The sequence below is a fragment of the Hylobates moloch genome, unplaced genomic scaffold, assembly GCF_009828535.3.
Source record: "Hylobates moloch isolate HMO894 unplaced genomic scaffold, HMol_V3 SCAFFOLD_4, whole genome shotgun sequence".
Lineage (NCBI taxonomy): Eukaryota > Metazoa > Chordata > Mammalia > Primates > Hylobatidae > Hylobates > Hylobates moloch.
The window spans coordinates 47736455-47748552 of NW_026652279.1; the positions used below are offsets into that span (position 1 = coordinate 47736455).

Below are 12098 nucleotides of genomic sequence, written 5' to 3' on the forward strand. Positions count from 1 at the left end.
TTTTCTCCAAAGGGAATAGTAGGTTCTTGCAAAAAAGTCTGGTGTCTCAACACTTTGTAAAGGAGTGCCAGGGAATCCAGAACTAAGACTGAACCGGAATTAATATCTGTACGTGTGTGTGCCATCTTTGTATAACACTAAATTTCTGATTGCCGAATTTGGAAATAACTGCTTTGAATTATTCAATCAAGGTATAGGTAATCAGCACTGGGGATGTTAGAGAAATGGGTAGAAGTGTGATTCTAGTTTAGATTTATGACAAAAGGGAGAAGAGAAGGTTCAATAAGCTATATAGTCATTGTCTGTCTTATCAGAAGACTTACCACAATCAGAGAGTAAGATAAGAGTAAAGTTAGGTGAAGCAGGAAGGAAAGGACCTTTCCTTAATTCATAGCTACTCAAGCCCTCTAAAGGATTAATAGGTTTGAAAAAAATGAATGTGCTTTTTCATGTTTTTGATTTCCAAATATGATCCAGAATCACTGCTATATTTACATAATAATAATAGAAATGAATAAAGGGTTGTGGTGTTCCTAAAGGCAATAAATCACTGTTCTATCATTCACAGTGTGGCTTCCAAAAAAGTTCTGTTCTTTCTTAAATTAGAATGCAGACATGACCTAAGTATAATAAAAGCAGTAATGTACACCTTGGACAATCTTACAAGTGAGAAATCATTACTAAATGAGAATCCAGAACTTGGGATCTGACTCATTAGATTCTCAACTTTTCTGTGATGTGGATCATTCCCAGATTATTTGAGTCATCTTCATCTGACTTCATCTAAAATGTTATATTGGTCTTTACCCAGTAAACAGATGAATTCCTCCTATCCTACCAATAAACAGTGGAGTTCTGGGCCAGAATATTTCAAACTGGTTGTATTCTGAACTTCAAAATGTATTGTAAGGCTTTTCATATCCCTTTCTACTTGAAAGGCCACACTTAATCTTTATTATATTTGCTTTAAGGTAAAAGAAAATCGCTTAAGACGTGAGAAAGAACTGGAGTACCAGAGAATAGAAAAGACCCTGAAAAAATCGGCCTTCTTGGAGGCTCAGTGTCTGGTGCAAGAAGAGAAGAAAAGGAAGGCTCTAGAGGCCAAGAAAGAGGAAGAGGAGATTCAAAGGGCGATGGTGAAGCTGCGGAGGGAGATAATTGAGAGGAGACGCACTGTGAAAGAAGCATGGAAAATGTAAGCCAGTGTGATAAGCACTGTGGGGTTTCTCTGTTTAAGCAGTCATTTTAGAAATGCTCTGAAGTTTTTAAAGTGCACAAACATTGCAATAACAAAACATAAAAGAGAAATCACTCACTATTCCACCATCTTAACAAATTAACTAATTTCATATTTTCATGTTCCTCCTGACATGGTCCCTTTCCATACTTAATTATAACCATAAACTACATTTAATTTGTAATTCTGCTTGTTGTAATTAACACATTGCCTGGAGTCCTGGGGTGTGTATATTACTCCATTGAGTTCCTATACCATAATTTATGTAATGACCACCTCCCCATACTGGTAAACATTTCAGCTATTTTGGATTTTTCACCATTATAATATTGCAATGAGCATCTTTAAGCATAGAGTTTTTTCACTCTTTTGAATTATATTCTTAGAATAAATTCTTAGGAGCATAATTTCTGAGTTAAATGACACAGGTCTTTTTCTGACTCTTGAAACATTGCCAAATTGCTTTCAAAATGGGTTGTACTTGTTTACTGTATCATCAGCAGCAGGCCAGTTTATCATACTCTTCTCAGCCTTGGGAAGTATCATCATTTTCAATATTTTTACACTTTTAATAGGTATTATATTGATTAGTTTGCATTTTTTTAGTTAGATAATATTTTTAAGGTTGAACATGTTCAGTAATTGTGTCTTACCCTGTTGTGAATTGTGTGTCTTATTTTCTGATAATCATATGGAAAGTCACCACTGCCTTACTACCATTGATAAAGAAAAAGAATATCTGACATAAGCGGAAGATGAAAATAGTCCTCACAGGATGTAGTGCTATTATACACCCTCATGCAGAAAGTGAGCTTCATAAGTGAAATAACTAACGTATTTATTCAGAGAAACAGCACCGATGCAGGAACTGCAAAAGCCTTGGAACAACATGACTGAAGTGTCTGACTACTCAAACTGAGAGGCCACAAAAACCTGTTAGATAATCCCTTCCACCCCCATCAGCCTACACAGCTTTCCCCCCTGTGTTCTTGATTGCTCTTATTCTACCCAATTTAAAACGGCTCAGCAGTGGACATGTGCTTTACTTCTTCAAGTGCCAGGCTGAGGCTTCCTCCAGATGCCATTCCTTTCAAAAAGCGATCACTGGTGTTTTAGTGAGTTTTTTCTAAGGTCAGCCTTGCTTTTCAGATTGCTCCCAAGCCCTGGAAAAACTAGGCTGACCTAAAATAAATTGTGAAAACAAGTAACGTTTAATGGTAGTAGGATGCTCTGCTCACAGTGGGCACTCAACAAATGTTCACTGACCAGTCATTTCTTTTAAAAGTTAAGATCTTATCCATGGTTACAGTGAGATAGGTAATATGTTCTACTTCTAGGTGGATGAACTGATTTAAACTTTGCAGAAGGCAATTTGGCAATAAACAACAAGAGCCATAAAATAGTATTATCCTTTGACCTAGGAATTACAGCCTTAGGAAAACTGCCCTAAGAAAATTATCAGAAATCCAGACAAAGATTTGTGCAGAAAGATAATTTAAACAACATTATTTATAATAACAGACTTTTGTAAATATTGGAGAAATTGCTAAGTCATGGCTGTACAATGAAACAGGACTGACTTTTCTTCTGAGTAGAAATATGGATGGCTTTTATGGACATGGTGGCACACACCTGTAACCCCAGCTACTCTGGAGGCTGAGGCAGGAGAATCGCCTGAACCCAGGAGGCGGAGGTTGCAGTGAGCCGAGATCATGCCACTGCACTCCAGCCTGAGTGACAGAGTGAGTGAGACTCCATCGCAAACAGAAAAAAAAAAAAAAACTAATATGGATGGCTTTTATACTTCTCCAGTTTTTCACAATGAGCAGATATTTCCTTTAAAACAGATATATATTCTAATGTTATTTTTAAAAATCAGATTCATGGTATTAGAACTGTATTTCTTTGACAATCACTATCACCTGTCTATAACCATGTAATAACATTGTTATGGCATTCATAGTTTGGAAAAAGTCAATAACATTTTTATTGTTGATAGGCCTTTTAAACCTATTTGTAAGCTATCTTAAATCTGCCTCATTGCCTAGTTTTAAAGTTCTCTTTCAAGATGCTTATTAATTTCAAAGGGAAAAATAATAACTCTATACTGGAGAAGCCACCTTAACCAAGTGATGAAGGTTAACATCACCAATAATACCACATAACACTGTGTACCCTCTGTATCATATATGAGAATGAATGAGAGAAGGGGTAGGGTATTCTGCGTCTTTCTCCATTTTAGTTTCCACAACTGTGAAGTAAAAATTCAAGAAAGATCGGTGACTAGCTGGTTTGTGGCCAGAGCTCATGAATTCTGATTCCTGACTGGGTGCTATGTTTACCACATCATTAATAATATATACTTTATACACATACATATACCTGTGCAGTTAAATGCACTACAGTAAGAAGGCCATAGCTATGAGCTTATTTGAATTGGTGAGCAAAAGAGGGATGGCCTGATGAGGAAGAATAGATAGGTGGGCGAAAAAGAGGATGTTCAGAAAGATGAGCAACAAAATTACTAAAATAATTCTGGTTACTTGCCTAAAGGCCTTTTCCTTTTTAAATTCTATTTTTTTCTCTTTTCAGCTATTTTAAAATTATTCTAGATTCCATTCCCTCCTTATTCAATAACACCTGATTCTTTTGTTATTCCTCTTTCTAGTAACCTTATAAGAGGCCTTTTAGTAAGAATCTCATTCCTTTCTTGAGAATCCTTTTTTTCTTGTTATATGGGAGATAATTTATGTCTGTATTAGAGACTATCTTGTAGTTGTTAACTCTCAAGTTTTGATCAAAGTATAGCTCAGTGTTCAACTCAATAAAAATACTAAAGTATCTATAAGACTTTCTACTTTTCAAAGTACTTTATACCAATTTTATTTCATTTAATCTGTATTTTATAAAGGAATAAAATAAATCTCCAAAAAAATTACCCTACTATTTAGTTTTAGAGCCAGATCTAAAAATATGTGTATTCCGAAGGAGAATTCAGTGTTTGTTCTGCTACAGTAAGTTGTAATTGCTCATTGTTAAATCTATTGTAAATATACATGTATTTTTAAATTGTTATTAATAGAGAGAAGAAAAGGCAAGAAGAGAATTCTCAAAATAGTTCAGAAAAAGTCATGTTTCAAAGTACTCACATTCTTCTGGATGAGGAAAAAATGGCAAAAGAAAGAAAAAGGAAATTGAAAGAAGTATTAATCCAAACTTTCAAAGAAAATCAACAGGTGGGAATTGCAATGTCTCTTTACTCAGCATTCTGTAGTATAAATGACAAAGAGCTCCATCAGAGATGGGATAAAATAAAAACTAAGTCCAATTGAACCTCATCACAAATACCAAAACTGCCCACGCCATTTGTTCTTTGTGCCCAGCTGACCTGGTACGCAGGGCAGTACACAAATCCCCTGTTCTGAGGCTGTTCTTTATATACTCTAGTGGGATCCTGGGAAATTACTGGGGTGAGGGGGGTAAATTGTGGACTTCTTCCTAAATTACCTCTTCAGAATAGCATTTAACTATTATTAACCTTAAACTAAGGTAGCTCTCTGGCAGTTTTTGAAATCTTGGCTTCCACTTTGACAGTTGTAAGGACCATTGTGTTCTGGATTATTCAGAAGATACAAGAACTGGTTACTTGCCTTTTAGTAGCTCTGATCCTAAAGCAATGATACGCTTATACCTGTGCTTTTCTTTTTAATGGTCTATATTTTATTTTACCTTTTCTCCCTTTCTTTCACTTTAGCTTTTTGTAAAAATGACTTGCTGATTTTTAATATAAAAGGGAATATCCTCTTCAGGTTACTTAAGCAGTTTTCTTCAATAAAGTGGGATTGATAAAAGTATGAATTTCGGGATTATAACATTTCAGGTAAAAGGACTGACTGGGCAGATTTGTAAATGAGAGGGTTAGATGAGAAAAGATAAATATGTATATTTTACATATCCTACAACACCCACCCCAGGGCCTTAGGCATTGCTGAAATTCAGAGAAAGTTAATTGAGTAAATACCTGAATGAATGGATTTAGCAAGAGAAAAGAGAATGTTAGGAAGATACTGAGGGAGCTTGGTAAATGTAGGGATAGACTTACAAAGGTCCTGGAAATCAGTAACAGGAGTTTGAATATGATACGGATAACAAAGATATGAAGGAAAAAGTAAAGTAGTCAAAGTGATTTTTTTAAAATGATAGACATATTTGATGGTGATATTTTGAACTGATAAGAGGTTGTAATTACTCAGTTATTAACCAAAAAAATTTGGTCAGAGTTTTGGCTTCAGGAAAACAGAAGGAAATGTAGTAGGGAGAAATGTAAGACTTGGAGTTAACATTTTGAGAAAAGTTAGCAAAGACTTAGATTCTGCATTCTTCATGAGACAGATGGAATTAGTATTCCTCCTATATAATAAGAGTTCAGATTTCAAAGAGAAAATAAGAAGAGAAACGAGTATTCAGGGAGTCATCTTGAGAAGACATAAGGAAAAAATACCATGATATATTTCCCAACGAATTAGAGACAAATAAGATGTGTTTTCTAAAAATGTTTAAATTGTATTGAAGTCCACTGTACAATCATATATATTTTAGATGGAACTGCCAAATATGAATGTTAGAACACATATGCAGAGTTTTACAAAATTAGTGGCCCATCTAAAACAGATTACTTAGTTTTAAAATATTTGACATGGAAAAGCTGCAAAAATAGTGCAGAGTTTCTGAATAACCTTCACCCAACTTTTCACAATGTTAACATTTTACATAAGCATAGTATAATTATCAAAACTAGGAAATTAGCATTGGTACACTGCCATTAAATACCATTAACTAAACCATAGACCCTATGAGAATGTCACCAGTTTTTCCACTAATGTTCTTTCTCTGTTCCAGGACTCAATCCATGATTTCACACTGCATTTATTTATTACATCTCCTTAGTCTCCTCCTGTCTGTGACATTTCTTTAGTCTTTCCTTGTATTTTATGATCTTGCCATTTCTGAAGAGAACTGGTCAGGTATTTTGTAGAATTGTCTCTCGTTTTGGGTTTTTTTATGTTTTCTCCCCCTTGCTTAAGGTTATGCATTTTTGGTAAGAATGCTATAAGATGTGATACTGTGCCCTTCTCTGTATATCCTAACAAGGAGGACATAATTACTGATGTTAACTTCGATCACTTGGTTAAGGGTGTGTGCTGAGTTTCTCCATTGTAGAGTTGCTGTTTTTCCTTCTCCTTGTCTTTCAGGAGATACTGTGAAGCTATGAAAATATTTGTTTCTCTGTAAACTGTCATCCATTAAGGTTAACATCCATTGGCGGCTCTTGCCTGCAACAATTGTTAATGTTATATTTGTCTAATGGTAATTTTGCATTTCCCTCATTTCTTCTATACTTAATTGAAATTCTTCTAGAAGGAAAACAGTCCCTTCTCCTTCAGCTATGTTTATATGTATGTATGTGTGTATTTATGTATTCATTCATTTATGCAATTGTTTATTTTATTCAGTATGAGCTCACTGATACTTATTTTATTCTATAGGTCATAATCTAATATTGTTGTTGTTTACTTGGTTATTCAGATTGTTTCAACGTGTCTATTGGGAAACCTATCAAGTTGGCTCCTTTGTTCTTTCAACATGCTTCCATCCTATTTTGGACACTTCCTTTTTTGTTGGCACCACAAAATACTTTATGCTTGTGTTTTACCTGCCCTCACCCTAGAATCAACCACTTCTACATGGAACTTTGATTCCTTTTGTTGGAAAAACGGTCTTTGGAAACTAAGATCTAGGCACTAAGTGTGTTCACTGCTACTGGAGTGTCATTTTTTTCTAGGCCTTCTCAGCAGAAAGAGCTATAATATATATAGATATATACATAGATATATGTGTGTATGTATGTATGTGTACTAACATACATATACACACATATTACATTTATTTCTGTGTCTATCTATATACATATTAAAATCCATGAGTTCAGCAACACAAGGGTCATGTTATTCTTCTCCCTTTCCTTATTTGTAACTGACTTCTGTATTTATGAATCTACATATATATGTATATATAAATATATATAAAATAACTGTGAATTTATAATAATATTGTCAAGGATAATCCAGCACCACATGTTTCAGTGTAGTCTTTCCATCTCGCTCACTTGTAACTTCTTTCTCTGACACTGAGAAACCTGGCTCTCATTATCTCTATTATATTTACTTATTAGGGTAATCCTAGTACACTATAAAAATAGTTTTAGAGGCCGGGCACGGTGGCTTAAGCCTGTAATCCAGCACTTTGGGAGGCCGAAGAGGATGGATCACGAGGTCAGGAGATCGACACCATCCTGGCTAACACGGTGAAACCCCATCTCTACTAAAAATACAAAAAATTAGCCAGGCGTGGTGGCAGACACCTGTATTCCCAGCTACTCGGGAGGCTAAAGCAGGAGAATGGCGTGAACCCAGGAGGCAGAGCTTGCAGTGAGCCGAGATCACGCCACCGCACTCCAGCCTGGGCAACAGAGCAAGACTCCATCTCGATTAAAAAAAAAAAAAAAAAAAAAAGTTTCAGAATTGCTAACCCATACCACAATGGGAATAAATTCACTAAAGCAAAATATTGTACAGTTATTTTTGGTTTTAGCTTTATAGTATTCAGTCAAAATATTGTTTTCCAAAGTTACTTAGGTGAGTTCTTTTCTTCCCCTCCCTTTTCAGTGTAATTATGTTATTCATTTGTAATATGGTTAGTAGATCTCTAGATTTTCCCCAGCGTATTTGGGGATAACATGGTAAAAATACATCTACCAGCCTCCTCGGGCTCTTACATAGACTTGGTTGTAGATAGGACAGTCCTCCAGTAAAGGCCACAGGCATAAGCAAGCCTTCTGGGCTCATTATCTCGGTCCCAGTTAACGTTCGGCTCTAAAGGAGCCTAAAGCTGCCTTGAGTAATGAAACTTGGATACTCAGCAGCCTAGGTATGACCACAGGATGAAAACAGGAAAATGCCTAGCTGCCTTGCAGGGAGTGACTAGATAACTGGAAGCTCTTGTCAGCACCCTCAGAATGTTTCACTGGTACAAACCCTGTAGAAACAGCTGTGTAGAGTATTTGCAGGAAGACTTTAAAGAATCTGTTTTTCGGAGTTGCTATGGTTTAGGTTCCCTTAATTCCTGTAATTGTTTGTGCTTTAATTCTGGATTTTTTTTTTTTTTTTTTGAGACAGAGTCTTGCCCTGTCACCCAGGCTGGAGTGCAATGGCACAATCTTGGCACACTGCAACCTCCACCTCCTAGGTTCAAACAATTTTCCTGCTTCAGCCTCCGAGTAGCTGGGATTACAGGCACACGCCACCACGCCCAGCTAATTTTTTGTATCTGTAGTAGAGACGGAGTTTCACCATGTTGGCCAGGCTGTTCTCAATCTCCTGACCTCGTGATCCGCCCACCTTGGCCTCCCAAAGCATTGGGATTACAGGCATGAGCCACCGCACCCGGCCTGATTCTGGATTTTATCTGTTCCTCCCAGAGTATCTCTTAACATCTTATTTGGGCCACATTATTTAATAGGAGACTGAGAGAAACAGTGCAGGCTGTCTTATCAAAACACAAGTTCAGATGCAACACTATTGATGCATCTTTTCTACACATTTCATGTCTTGTCAGAAACATTTGTTTTTTGTATAGAAGCTTTCTACTTCCAGCCTATCCCATTTTCTCTTTGATCTTACAGTGAAATCTCTTGGGGGAGATTCAGAAATCCATGTGTCACTGCTAATTAGCAGAAACAACAAAGGATTAACTATGAAACTCTTATACTATTTGGAAAATGGCCTTCTTAATTCTCATCCTATTCTGAAATACATTTTGGTTTTCTTAATAAGATTAGAAACTCTATGATCTTTGCTGCTTGTGAAAACTGAAGAGAAAGATAAAATATGGGTGACACTAACCTACATCTTAATTATTTGGGGGAAGGTTTTAGTTTGCTTATTTGGTTGGATTTTTCTGTTAAAGAATAAAATAATAATGATCCTAAGAAATCATCATTAAAGTTATGCTTGTGGCACAGCACCTTCCAAAAGTCCACCTCAAACTAAACCAAGGAAATGTAGGGATACTATATATGGAAAAGAAGCCTGGAGTTTTTCTCTGACAGAATGACAAAAACTGTAGTTAAATATCTCATTTATATACCATGATTCCTTTCCAAAGATCTTAGTTTTATCAGGACTGCCTACACACCACTGAGGCAAAACCATTTCTGAGCTGACACATAGCAGCCATCCTCTCAGCAATGTTTTCTTATGTTAGGGGAGGGAAATAAAGGAAAAGCCTCTTTAGAAATAAAACGACAGAAAAAGAGAAATGCCAGCACACATACGAAGATTACTGGGATTCATGTAACTCTCCCCTCTAGGTTTATTGCCAGGGGCAATGTGTGGTATATGTCTTGGGAGGGGTTTAAAGCATCATTATATTTTACTTTATGTAGCCAACTCTGTAGGAATTTTCCATCTAAAATGTTATCAGTTTTGGTAAAGAAATTGTTTGTTATGTTCTTTCTTTCCTGACCCTGTAAGTAACCCAGATGTCCCATTCTCACAGAGGGGACAGTGAGGGCCAATTTACCTAAATATTGTGCTAGTGTTTTGCATTTCAAAGTTCCATGAAGTCTTTTTTATTACAGAGGTCCCTATTTTTAAATATATATTTTTTTGTCTTTCAAAAAAAGTACTGATTACATTTTGATTTTTAAAAATTGAAAAAAGAGACTTTGGCACAAATGAAGTCCCTTCCCTAAAATTGTATAGAGTAGAATATTTCCCCCCTAAACACTAGACATTTCAGATGAATATTATAAGGATCTTGAGAGCCATGTGGGTGAGGAATGAAAGACATCACGTCATTGTCTTACTATCACAGTATCCTGGAGGTGAATCAAGCATTTGTCTGATATATTCTGAAGTAAGCTGGGTTCTTGGCATAGTTTGTGTGTATGTGTGTGGCCAAGGATGAAGGGTGGGCAGGTAACAGGGATTTTGGTAGAGATGGGGAAGAAGGTCTCTAAGGGACATGAAGAAAGAAGGCAAAGAGAAGGTGATAGGGAGCCGTAGGTCTGCCTTTCCTCCGGACTTGAGGTCACGAGAACTCATGAGTGTTCAGGTGATAGGCTGCATTGTGGTCATTCTTCTGTAAAGAACCCAGAGAATTTTATTGGTTAAGCATTTACTATTTGGTGAGACTAAGGAATTGCTTCTTAAAATTCTATTTCTAGAGTGAAACAATGTAACTATTAGATAATTACAGCAATATTATCAATTGAAACTTTTTAGCAGAATTAAGAATTTACAAAATGGCCTTATGTAAGGGGTATATATTGACACATTTATGGATAACATGATACAATATGCGGTATCTGTGATTTATTTTTAAATACTTCAGAAAAAAAGTTGGTGGAGGGAGAGATGAAATAAGATTGGCAGACTGTTGATAATTTTCGAAGTTGGGTAAAGGTTTATTCTTTGGTTCTGCTTTTAGAACAGTGATAGGGTTTGGGTTTTTTTTTTTTTTTTGTAAGTTGAAATGAGGAAGGAGAAAAAAATTTAATATAGAAGTAAAATGAGCATCACATCTTCCAGGATATAACAGATGTAGTTTTTTTGTCTATAGCCGGGGTAGCATTTCACATGGCAGTGGTTGTCAAAGTTTAGGCCTCTAGGCTTTTCCATGGAACCCAGCAGCAAGTTCAGGTCTTAGCACTGTGTTCTGGGAACTGAATGTATTTTCTCCAATGCTATTAGTTATGAGCATATATAGTTGGGGTTGGGGGTTACCATGATTTCCTCTCTTTTCTTTGGGGTAAAATTACGAAAATCAGGAATCGGATGGGTCATGGGGTATTGCTTTTCCATTGCAGAATTCAATACTGCACTTCCTACTGGAGATTTATTTTGCCATGACAAAGATCCCCATTTTTTTTATTATACTTTAAGTTTTAGGGTACATGTGCACAACGTGCAGGTTTGTTACATATGTATACATGTGCCATGTTGGTGTGCTGCACCCATTAACTCATCATTTAACATTAGGTATATCTCCTAATGCTATCCTTCCCTGCTCCCCTACCCCACAACAGCCCCTGGTGTGTGATGTTCCCCTTCCTGTGTCCATGTGTTCTCATTGTTCAATTCCCACCTATGAGTGAGAACATGCGGTGTTTGGTTTTTCGTCCTTGTGATAGTTTGCTGAGAATGATGGTTTCCAGCTTCATCCATGTCCCTACAAAGGACATTAACTCATCATTTTTTATGGCTGCATAGTATTCCATGATGTATATGTGCCACATTTTCTTAATCCAATCTATCATTGTTGGACATTTGGGTTGTTTCCAAGTCCTTGCTATTGTGAATAGTGCCACAATAAACATACGTGTGCATGTGTCTTTATAGCAGCATGATTTATAATCCTTTGGGTATATACCCGGTAATGGGATGGCTGGGTCAAATGGTATTTCTAGTTCTAGATCCCTGAGGAATCGCCACACTGACTTCCACAATGGTTGAACTAGTTTACAGTCCCACCAACAGTGTAAAAGTGTTCCTATTTCTCCACATCCTCTCCAGCACCTGTTGTTTCCTGACTTTTTAATGATGGCCATTCTAACTGGTGTGAGATGGTATCTCATTGTGGTATTGATTTGCATTTCTCTGATGGCCAGTGATGATGAGCATTTTTTCATGTGTTTTTTTGGCTGCATAAATGTCTTCTTTTGAGAACTGTCTGTTCATATCCTTCGCCCACTTTTTGATGGGGTTGTTTGTTTTTTTCTTGTAAATTTGTTTGAGTTCAT

At 36.4% G+C, this 12098-nt stretch overlaps 1 protein-coding gene across 4 annotated transcripts in view; it reads left to right on the forward strand.

The window, feature by feature from the left end:
• CCDC191 (coiled-coil domain containing 191) overlaps positions 1–12098 on the forward strand; it is a 97169-nt gene that overhangs the window by 20245 nt on the left and 64826 nt on the right. For all 4 annotated transcript variants that reach the window (XM_058437485.1, XM_032150141.2, XM_058437486.1 and 1 more), the window contains 2 exons: positions 972–1195; positions 4320–4473. In XM_058437485.1, the coding sequence (XP_058293468.1) occupies positions 972–1195; positions 4320–4473 (378 nt within the window). The remainder of the gene's footprint in view (positions 1–971; positions 1196–4319; positions 4474–12098) is intronic.